This window comes from Melozone crissalis, unplaced genomic scaffold (genome assembly GCF_028551555.1).
Source record: "Melozone crissalis strain CALT ecotype California unplaced genomic scaffold, PUWL_Pcris_2 ptg000063l_1, whole genome shotgun sequence".
Lineage (NCBI taxonomy): Eukaryota > Metazoa > Chordata > Aves > Passeriformes > Passerellidae > Melozone > Melozone crissalis.
The window spans coordinates 10,372,233-10,383,798 of NW_026535841.1; the positions used below are offsets into that span (position 1 = coordinate 10,372,233).

The 11,566-nt window shown below is 47.9% G+C and overlaps 1 protein-coding gene across 1 annotated transcript in view; it reads left to right on the top strand.

The window, feature by feature from the left end:
- MN1 (MN1 proto-oncogene, transcriptional regulator) overlaps positions 1-10,015 on the top strand; it is a 31,069-nt gene extending 21,054 nt beyond the window's left edge. The window contains exon 2 of the mRNA XM_054288933.1: positions 8,075-10,015. Coding sequence (XP_054144908.1) covers positions 8,075-8,256 — 182 coding nt within the window. The 3' untranslated portion in view covers positions 8,257-10,015. The remainder of the gene's footprint in view (positions 1-8,074) is intronic.
- Positions 10,016-11,566: the final 1,551 nt, after the last annotated feature.

The window sequence follows — 11,566 nt, forward strand, 5'->3', positions numbered from 1 at the left end:
GTGAGAACATAGGGGAGCTCTTGGGGAACAATGTGACAAAACACCTAAAAGTCTTTGGCTGAGAGACTGAAAATATTTCAGAGCTAATTCCCTTCTTTTGCTTGGCTAACAAGCGCTCATTTAATTTGCATCCTGAAACTAAATGACTACAAACAAAGTTCTTTAAAGGGAATCTTCATCTTTAATTCCCTTTTTACTCAAGGAAAATAGTTTTCCGTGTATGTTCTGCAAAGCTTAAATATCCTACCTATTACTGTAATGTCTATTTTCCCCCCCACAGTTGTATCAAAGCACAAATCTGATAGAGCACTGGAATTTACGTGTTTCTCTTTCTGTTTGCTCTGTGCATCATGAACTATTCACTGCCTTTAGAAATCCATTGGTACACCCCTTCCCTTGCTAGTGGAAGTTGGCATTTCACCTTATTTTTGGAATGTCCAGGTGGTGATTTAATGCAGAACATTTAAGTAGCTCTTTTTTCTATTTTGGCCTGTGCTGAAATAATACTAGACAGTGTCCAGAACTGATTTTATTTAAGTGAGAACTTACTGAATGGTTTCATGTGACTTCTGTGCAATCAGAAAATTCCACTTTGGATTTTATTGAAAATCTTTTGTTTGCTTGTGTGTTCTGGCAGTCAAGAGATGGCTTTTGAATGGGCTGGAGCTGTGTGTAAAACTGTCATGTGACAGTTTGCGTACATATGAAATAAATTTGAAAGCAAAACCCAGCATTTCCTTACTCATCACGGATGTGTCATTTGTCATTCTTGGTGAAAATAGGCTCAGAGCATTTAGTTAGTGCAAGCAGGTGATGTATGCCAGCAGCATGGAAACACACATCTGTCAGCCAATATTCTTTCCTGCCATGGAGGTGCTCTTCTCACGCTGGGGGCTGGATTCAGAGGCAGGGCCATGTCTGAGACAGGAACAACCGTTCAGAAGGAGGGGTTATGCGAGAGGAGCTGATTGTTGTAGCCTCTTCCAGTGCCAGGTTTGAGTGTCAGGGTGATGGAGCTGGTGGCTGGGGCTTAGACAGTTCACTCCTTTCAGAGATGAGCAGAAGTGTTCAGGTTTTTTGAGGGGGAACAACATCAGACCCTGGAAAATAACTTGGATCTCCCTGAGGCTTCACTGGTGTTGGATGGCAGCACATGGATGTTGTGAGTGTTGGGTCAGCTGTGCTGGAAGGGGCTGCAGTTGCTGGACTCACGTTTATTTTCTGTTGGAAGTGTCCGGACATTATCTGACTGTTTTGGCAGTTGGTTTGATTTTTAATGCCAGTTTTCCTCGTCACAGTTCTCACACTGTGCAGAGCTGAGGAGAGCACAGTGTGGGTGATGGCATCAGAGCTGACTAGCAGTTTGGAGCTGTGTGGTTGGGTTAGGCCCTGGTTGGAGACTCAGCTTTCCATGGCTGTCACAATGGTTCACCTGCATGGGGTAGGCAGAACCAGCTCGGCAAACAGCAGCTGGGGTGGGACCTGGTTTGCCAGAGTGGTTTTTTGTTCTGTGAGAACCAAACCCCAACATCAGCCACTTCACCAGGGGGGTAGGCAGGACCCCCCTCTGTGGTTTGTGTTTTGCAGGGAAGCCAGCCTGAGAGCCAGTGTGTTAAAGTGAAAAGAGGAACTGAAGGTAGCCAAAAGAGAGGAAGGATATGAGTTAGAAACAGTCCGTTGTCCCTGTGGCCACCTAGCAAGGTACAGGAGCTGGTGCTGTCCCAAGGCCCGGAGCTTCTGGCTTCTCCAGGGATGCAGAGCTTGCCTTTCTTCTTGGAGAGTCACAGAGCTGGAAAGCAGTGATTTAACAGTAGCCTCCAGAGAAATAAATAGGTGTAGGCAGTTTCACACTTGCCTGTGGAGCCATGGTGGTGTGTTGCTCTCCTGCAGGGCAGTGGCAGCAAGGTGGGGAGCAATGAGTTCCCCATCTCTTGCCTCTGCCTGGCACAGTGGATTTTACAACAGCAATGTCATTGTCCTCATCCACACATCCTTCATTCTGTGTCTTCAAGGTCATGCTACATGTAAGATGAGTGCTGCCTTTTCCATTGATAGGGTTAGCATTTTTCCTACTTCACGGGATTTTTTTTCACCAGTTTCTTCTGTTTCTTTGTGTGAGCATGTGGCTCGCAGTCTGACTGTAATCCTACAGCCTGACAGCAAACTCTTAACGCTGCCGTGGGTTTGGGCAGCCTCCCTGTCGTGGCGTGCACATCCTTCCATTGCTCCTGGTGAAAACAGGAGCAGGAAAAGAGGTCAAGGGAGAAAAAAGAAAAATATGTATTTGCAGCAAGCACTATGTGTCTCCTGTTATCTGAATTCTGTGCAAGCAGCGAGCTCTGATGGAGCCCCATGCCAGCTTGGAGACCACTGAAAACAAAATAAACATCTCTGTAGCACGGGCTGATACACGCTCCCTTTAGAGCCTCAGGCACCTCCAATTAATCAAGCTGTCTGTGGAGGAAGGGCCTGTGAGGACCAGAGGATGCTGCCAGAGCTGATGGGCTGATGAAGGGGTGGGCAGCAAGCAGCATTAAGGGTGAACAGACTGTGTGTTAGCCTGGGTGTGCCATGCCTTTGGGTGAGTCTTGTCTGTGTTGCAGCAAAGTCAGAGCTTTAATCCTGGTTTGCAGGATATACGAGTGCTGTGGGAGGGTGCTCAGCTCTGTGCACGCATGTTTGATGGAGAGCCCTTCCTCCTTCCGTGAGAAAGGCTCTCAGAGAGCGCTCAGCTGGCTGGGCCTTGACAATAAATTGAGGGGCTGACCAAGCCAAATGGCTTCTTGAAATGTCATGGAGTGAAATGTGGCCCATACCCTGGAGCTGGGGTGTCTCTGCTGAGTGCTTCTGGTCAGCAGTGTGAGGAGTCACCTGTCCCCATTTCCGCTGAGTGAGTCCTTGGCATCAGCTGCTCACCTTAACCACCAGCATGAATTCTGTGCATGCAGAGCAGGGAGCAGCAGGGGAGAGCAGCACCTTTAAGTGTCTTACAGGCAGGGATTACACAGAATAAATGAAGAAGTAAAATCAAATTAAGAGGAATGTTCTAGTAATGGGTAGCTGGGGCTTTTCCTTGAGTGGCAGCAGAGCTGGGTGCTGCCAGTCCGGGCTCAGAGGGAGTCTGTGCCCTGCAAGCATTGGGAACAGCAGAGACGTCCAGCCCACAGCAGGCACAGATTGTCAGGGGTGAAGACACCTGAAAGCCATGCAGGTTTATGGTGTAAGCAGGTGCCATGTTTGTGTCTAGTAGCAAATGCAAGCTCTTGCCTCCTTGTATTCCAGGGTCAAGAAAATGCCTTTTTCAAGGACTTCGTCAGTGCTGCAGAGGTGAGGAAGGAGATTGCTCATTTGTTTATCAACACAAATGAACTAGTTGTGTTTAAAAATAAAATTTTAAAAATACAATTTCAGGAATAAATTAATCTGTGGAGACTAGGTCCAGTGTCCAGGGAAACATGAAATGTTTTCAGACCTTATTTTTCTCAAAAACTGAAAAGAGATGCTTCTGTGCTGTGTACAAATGCAGAGCTATGTGCCTGAACCAATATGTCAAACTGTCATGTGGGAGATTTGGTGAAAAACATCTTGTCCTAAGGGAATAATTTTAAACACTATATGTAGGTTTGCTGCCTCATAAGGGATCATTACTCAAATCTATTCCCTCTTAGGGTAGCTCGGCCTCTGCTTAACGGGCAGGGAGTGAAGGGAAGCCCATTAACGCGTCCTTTAAGAGTGGTTATCAGATGGTAGAGGGGAAACAGATCTCTGATCAGGGAATATCGTGTTATTGGCCAAATCCTGCGATTCGGCCTTAACAAGATGAGTAGCAGTGCGGGGCCTTCACGCTCGGCTGGCCATCGAGGGCGGCGGCGGGGCCGTGCCGAGCCGGGCAGCCGGACCCTGGGCAGCGCAGCCGTGTCACAGCGGTGAGCCAGTGTAAGGGATGAGCCCTGCGGCAAGGAGCCGTGCGAGGGATCTTCACCTCCTGTTTGTCACTTCAATCTCCAAGGAGCGCTGAAATGTGGAGTGGAACCCACTCCCAACCAGACCCCTACCAGACTGTGTGTGTGCTCTCGCTGCTGTGTCTCGCTGCTTTCCGTCCTTTTGTTGGTGGTGGTTTTGGTAAAAATGAGAAGGATGGCAGAAGCAGCACCTGAAGAGCAGCATCAGATCCTGGTGTCTCAGCATAGCATCTGCAGTTGCCTTGGCTACACCAGCCCTCCCTCAATTAGTCTCCTCTCTGACAAGAAGATGCACTCAATGTGTGGTAGCTGTGCAGGTGAACTCTTTTTTAATGGGATTACTTTACTTAAAAACTGGGACACCTCTGGGTTTGCACAGTGCTTGGTGGGGTTGTCACAGTAAAGAGAACAAGTTTGTGTTTTCATAATGCATAAGAAGATGCTACATGACAAAAGAGGCTTTATATTGAGCAGCTTAACTGCTCAGGGTCTCACGAAAAAGGGAGAAGGAAGCTGCAGGGGACTGAAGGTGTGTACACATGCTGTCTGCAGGGTAGGGTGAATGCCAGGGTCTAACCTCACTAAAGAAATGTGTTTTTTCTGAGCTGATAGGGAAAAGCAGTCTGCAGTGTGTGTATTGAATTTTATTGTGGTGCAGAACTCCTGGTTCTCTTCCTGTGTCCCAGCTGCAGGCTCCAACGCTGCTGGCCAGGCTCCTGGGTTAGTCACCACGCTGCCATTAATGCTGTGTAAACAAACAAACAAACAAACAGCAACCTTTTCTTTTTGAAGGCTGTGTGCCTTTGCAAAGTAGAGCAGAACGAAAGAGCAGCTTCCCAAATGTGCAAGGTCAGAGCAGAGGGTCGGGCCTGCAGGGAGGCTGGGGAGCCTGGCTGGGCACTCTCTTCTCACTGTTTGTCTGGGGCTGAATGGCTGGAATGTGTTTGGCTGGGTAAAGCTTGGTCAGAAGCTCTTGCCTAAAAGCAGACTGGCTCTTGAGACCACCACAGCATCACCAACAGCACTGGAGAATGACACCACCATGGGGGAGCATTTTCCAGATTTCTCTTGGTCTTTGGTCACTTCACTGCTTTGAGTTTCATGCCTTTTACATGAACATGACATGAGCTTATAGATGATGTTTGATTTCTTACTTCTGCTTCAGCATTTGCTGTTTCCAAGTGGCACACGCTGTCCTTTGTGCAGGGTGGTTGTGCTTTTGTCAGTCCCGGGTTCTGTGTCATGTCCTTTGGCTTGGAGGGGAAGTCTCCACCCAGACCATCTCGAGATCTGGGGTGTGGAGGATGGCCCTTATTAGAAGTGTACTGCTTTTTTTTAATAACACAAATTTCTTGCAGGAGTTTCTAATACAGGCAGTTGTGCAGTTTAAAGATAATTGGTTTGAAAATTCCCTGCTTTCAGTGAGGTACTTTGTGACTGACAATGATTTATCTGGAACTTGGCAGCTGTGAGGCAACCATGTGGTGACACCATCTTGCATTACCTGACTAATTTAAACGTGCCGAGTCACGTCCATCTCGGCTACCAGAACTGCTCTGGACCGTGGACACTGTGCCTGGGGAGTGCCAGGACACTGTGGCTGTGAGGGAGGAGGCAGACAGGATGGCTGGTGAAACAGATCTGCTGGGAGAGTTACTGTTCTGGACAAGCATCAGGCAGTACCTCATGCTTAAGAACATAATTCTCACCAGGTGGATCAGCACAACTTTAATTTTTTGCTACAAAGGTTTTTTTCCTCAAGACAGAAATACTGGAAAATAGTAAATTGCGCTGAAAATTTCCATCCAGATTGGCTTTGAGAATTCTTGTGCCAGTGCAAGCTTTGCTGCGAGCTCTCTTTGTTTTGGATTTGAATACGTCACTTTCTGTGCTCATTAATGACAGACAGGAGAGCTGGAGCTCCCACAGTGGTGTCCCATGGTGAGCAAGGCTTGTGTGGACAGTGTCAGTCACTATGGGCTTTGCAAACTGAGGTGAATTCCTGCTCACCTCTTTTACTTGGGTTTTCCTCTCAAGCCAAGGAATCTTGTTCATCCATGTGGGACAGATTTTGTTTTGATTTCTTTATCAATAGTTTGCTTATGGATTTTATCCACAGCAAATGGCTTAGAAAGAATTTGCTGATTTACGAACAAATAAGCCTAATTTTTTATTCTCTAATTCCTTGTGGCACATGAACTTGTTTATGTAGTTGTTGCTGAGGAGCAGCTCTGTTCTCAGTGTTGGGGTGCACGGCTGGTGCAGGGGAGCTCTGGCTCCGATCCCAACCTGGGAACGTGCCACCTCTGCCTTGGCTGTTGGGGTCTCCTGCAGCCCTTGTAGAAGCACTGCTGGGACCCCTGGGCCCCTTGTGGCAGCAGTTCAGCTGTGGGACTCTTTCCTCTTTCTGTGCAGGAGAGGAAGAGAGCTGCTGTCACAAGGACTAATCTCGAGGCGCTGGCTCTTCCTGTGCCGAGCCCAGCATGTCCTGTGCAGTCAGGGAGACCTAAGAATAAAACCAGTGGGTACTGCGTGTCTTGTGAACAAATACAAGTAAGGAAAACATTTCCTGTTCACAATTTTCTGCACAATCGCATCTGAGCTTTGAATATTTTATAAATAAAAAATGTCTTAGGTATACTTGCATTCTGGACAGTAAGTTTAATTGAACACCTGATCAAATAGTGGTTATTCAGGGAGTCTGGAGTTTTTGCCCTGTGATTTTCCCAAAGCTGTAGGACTCAGGGGTGACAGGAAAGAAGAGCAGAAGCTCCATGTGCTGGGAAGGGATCTATGCCAGCACCTCTTTGCCTGCTGGAACTTCAGGTATCGTGCAGCAGCCTCTGCTCCATGCTTCTGCTGAGCCCCTCAGTGCTGCCTGTTTATCAAAACTGACTAAAACCACCCAACACCAGCTGCAGGGAGCTGGAATCCATTTGGTTATAGATATTGTGAGCACCTTTGCCCTGCTGCTGCTGCTGGATCCTTGACTGGAGCAGCACAGGAGGGTGCCTGGAGTAAAGCAAGCACAGGGCTGGGCTGAGGTGTGCAGTGGAGCTCTGTGTGGATTTTGCACATTGCAGCACTAACCTAGAGCAGGGCTGAGCAGGCAGCAGTGCTGCTCTGGAGCCTGATTCCTTCTCCCCGGCATTGATGGCATCACATCCTCAGATTCTTGGTAGTTCCTGTGTGGTGGTGTTATGCTGTTTTAGATATGAGCATCTCTGACATCCTGTGATAATCAAGCATTGAAAGCCTTTCCCAGTTTAAACCAGGGACTTCCAGTTTGGCATTATTTTTTAATATTATTGTGATTGTGTAACAAGCTGTTCAGTTCTAGTATTGTGTCTGGTATAGCAGGAGGTTCAGTGAAAGTAATATGAATTGCCCCATGAAATGTGGTATCCCTACACTGCTTGGCTTTGTGGAACAGGAGAAAGGTGATGGGAGTAAAAGTCCTGAGATGTTAAACATTTACAGCTGATTTTTGGCATCTTTGTCATGTTCTACTCATTTTAGCTACTCTTCACATGAACTCTAAAAGCTGGAGGAAAAAGGCTTAGGGACATTGTTTAGGATGTTTCACTTAAAGTCTTAAATTTCTGTGGTTAACAGAAACTAATGATAGCTAAAGATCATACAAAGTCCTAAAATGAACGAATTTTAAGAAAAATGTTATCACAGTGCTCCTTTAAGAGGGGAAGAGGGAGACTGATGCTGGAAGTGACCACGAGGGCACGGAGGGTTCGGGGCTGGCTTCCTGCTTGGTGGCGTTTCATCATCCATTTCCAGCGGGGAAGGAAAGTTCCCAATTGTGCTGCGGTCTAGGACACACTCATCAGTCCCGGGTCCATTCAGACACATCGCTGGTTTCTCTCAGGTGCTGGGTGTTCTCCTGGCCTGGTGAACAAGATCTCACTTCAGGGTGGGCAGGCAGAGCCATACCTTTGGTGGTGACTCGGAGGAGTCCGCGCAGGAGAGGGGTGCAGCCGGTGGGGAGAGGGTGTAGCAACACCACCAGCAGGCTGTGAGTCGCTGGGGTCGCAGGCTGTGAGTTGATGGGGTTGCACATCACAGGTCTCTCCTAACCTCTCTCTGTGAACCCTTTGCAGCCCACGACCTTCCCCCGAGCAAGACGGCGGCGGCGCAGACGGGCGCGCACCTGCAGTGCCTCTCGGTGCACTGCACGGACGACGTGGGCGAGGCCAAGGGCCGGACTGCGGTGCCGACGTGGAGGTCCCTGCACTCGGACATCTCCAACAGATTCGGGACTTTTGTGGCTGCCCTGACTTGAACAAAAGGAATTATTATTTTTTTTTTCTTTTTTTTTTTTTTTTTTTTTAAATTTCAAAGGGCCGCTACTGCTAGGTGGACTATTTTTCTAGGTTGGTACCTGCTTAGTGGCATATGGACTGGAAAGGGTTAATTTAAAGTAAACCTCAACTTTTTTTTAATCTTCTGCCACAGTATGTTACCAGTGTTAACCCTTCTGCAGTTAGCACACTTTTGCTTAAGATTTTCCTGCTAGACCACTTTTTCCCATTATTCTGTAACCTTGGCATACATTTATAGATGAGGCCTTTTCCTTTTTCATCTCAGTGTGTGTCCAAGTCACGTATGTCATAATAAGACAAAGATTCTCCTCTTCCTTCTTCTCCTCCTCCTTTTCTTCCTCATTTGCTTTGTTTTTCTTTTTTTTTTTTTGTTTGTTTGTTTGTTTGTTTTGTTTTGCTTTGTTCAGTGCTTACTAGGATGGTGATCCTGAGGAGCAGCAGTTCAGGAATAAACACCAGTGAAAGCGAAATGGTCAGCATTAAATCATATGTTACAGTGACACCCAGCCTTTGCCAGTCTCATACCAACCAAGCAGTTGATGCTCTGTTGAATGTTCAGGCATGGACCTGCCCTTTCCTGAGAGAATGAGGCTCTGATTTCAGCCTTGTTTTGCTCTGTGCCTCCTGGTGAGGCCAGGATGTTCCTTCCTGTGTGTACCCTGGGATGGAGCTCTGTCACGAATGGGCTGGTTCAGGCACAGCAGGGAAGGTATGGAGAGGTTTTTCTAAATAAGTTTTATAGTCATTATCTCTTCCTCCAAAGGCCCAGGCTCCTTCTTGCTTGCCTGGGCCTGATGGTGCTCCTGCATTTCCCACTTTATTGATAGTGGAGAAGAAAATCCCCTGCACCCTGCTCACTTTTTGCCCATTTTAAAGTGCAGAAAGATGCTGTTGATTGGCAGCAGGTCCAGTGTCCCCTGCACTTGCCTGGGGTGCCCCAGCCCCTGCCACAACAGGTCCCAGTGCCGTGGCAGGGGTTAGGGATGGCCCAGGTTGGAAGGTGCACAGGGCTGTGTGCCCAAGGGTGGCATTTCCTAATCTGCCAGGGCAGGGAGACCTGGTGTCAGAATCCCCCAAACTCATTCAAGGCCCCACTTCTGCCACACACTGACAAACAGCGTTGCTGGATGCACACAATAAAAGGAAAGCCATACTTTCCTGCTTGGGCTAGATAATGCTCATTCAAAATGAAAGTTGGAAGCAAACCAGATAAAGCCACAGCTGACATGATGGGCTGATTCTCCAGTGGTTTTATGTCACACTGTCCATGATTTGTGTGTCCCTGTGCCCAGGAGTGGCCCTGTCCTGCCCCGTGCCTGCAGCTCGCCTCCCACAGCTCCTGGAGCTCAGGAACAGCACTAGAGGGTTTGTTTTGGTTGTGAAATAAAGGTTGGCCTCTCTAGGGTTATTTATTCATGATTTCACAAATGTGTCCCTGCTGAAGGGACAGAGTTGAAGACTGCTTTATATGTTACCTTTGATGATTGTGCTGGGTCTTTAATTATTTTGAGGTAATATTCTTGGTAGACACCAACGGAGAAGAAATTCTGCCTAAAAAGCCATGGGTGGTCTGGAATCCTCACTCTCAGTCATATGTGGCTTCAGAGAGACTCACAGTGTTTGGAAATGTGATTTGAATGTGCTCTTATTAACCATGCATGGATTGATTTATGGGTCTGGTCAATGAATTAACTTTGGATAAATTTGGATGGTTTTTAATCTTGATTTTCAATATTATTTTACTTTGTATTAAAGCTGGAGCTTCCACAAGGATGAGGATTTTTGCCCATCCTGGAGCAACTGGCTGTGGAGCTGCCTCACACCCACTTGGTTTGGATCAAAACCTGGGATGGTTTGTACCTCTGTCAGGATGTGCAACCAGGAGTGCAGAGCTCCTCCTGCACCTGCAATAAAATGTCACCATCGCCACTAAAGTATCTCCTAGCAATCACTGTCAGCCCCCTTCCAGAAGGTGCCTCTTTGCCTGTGATTCCTCAAGTCCTGGCTTACCTAAGTATATGTTTGATTTTAAATCCTGTCAGCAGAGCACGTGTGCTGCTGTGGGGGGCTCAGTCTGCAGCAGGGGGCCCTGGGGTGACACCAGCTGAAAATTTCGGCCAAGTTCATGGTCTGGTGGCATTCCTGCTTGGAGTGCAGTCCCTTGCCTTGTGCTTTGTTTTTAGTTTTTCCTGCTGCACTGAAGAGAACAGGTTTTTCAGGCTTCCTGAGGTCAGGGATGCACACCCTGTGCCACGGGAAGGAACCTGTCAGGGAACACCGAGTTCAGATGCTTTTAAAGAGAAATCCCCGTTTGAGTGGAGCTGTGGTGGCTTGGTCTCAGCACCCAGTTCTGCTGGCTCATTCTCAGCAGCTTGCACTTCTCTCCTGGAGTGTTGTTCTCATCCACTTGGAACTTGCTTACTCACTTGCTTATGGAAATGCAGAGTGTAAGCAATTCCCTTAAAATCAGCGGGATCCTGTGAGGTGAGGAGGTGTGCTGAGGCCAGGGGCTGTGTCTCCAGTGCTGAGCTGTGCAGGGTGGAGCCCTGGGTGCTGTGGCACTTGGCCACCCCTGGCTCTGCTCTGGGCAGTGGGTGCAGGGCAGGGTTGGGACTGTCAGAGAGGGAGGAGGTGAGGCAGTGGCTGGCTGTGTGCTGGAGTTTAACTGAACCGTACAGTCACACACAGTCCTCCTGCTGACCTCCTGTCTGATCTTGATTGAAGGAGCTCTGCTTGAGGCAGCTGTTAGCCAGGACCAACCAAACCTGAGCTTTTAGGGTTTTGTTGCTTTTTTGCCAAAGATCAGAACAGAAATTCTGTGTTCTGACCAGGACAAGCATCATGTCCTGCTCATCACCTGGGGATGTGGTACTGACAGCATATACAAGGTTCAAGCATATACCAGGTTCAAACTTTGTCACAGTGCTGGTGGCACCTGCAGTAATTTCATTGTACCCATTTTCTCAATTGATTTTACACTGAATGCACTGATCAGTTTTTTAACACATGTAAAGTGTCAGCACAGCCTGACACAGTAAGAATGGAAATTATCTCATTTTCTGAATAATAATATTCCAGCTGAAACTTTTAGGAGTTGCAGGTGAAAGCCAGTTGTGGAAGAGGTAAGTTGCACTCTTGTGGAGAGGGAAACTGAGGCACAGACAGCAGCAAGAGACTGAGGGAACAGTGGCAGGGCTGAGCTGCTCTGAGGTCTGACCTCTGCTTGCTGCAGAGCCCCATGCCCGAGGCTCACCTCCAGGGGCCGAGTTG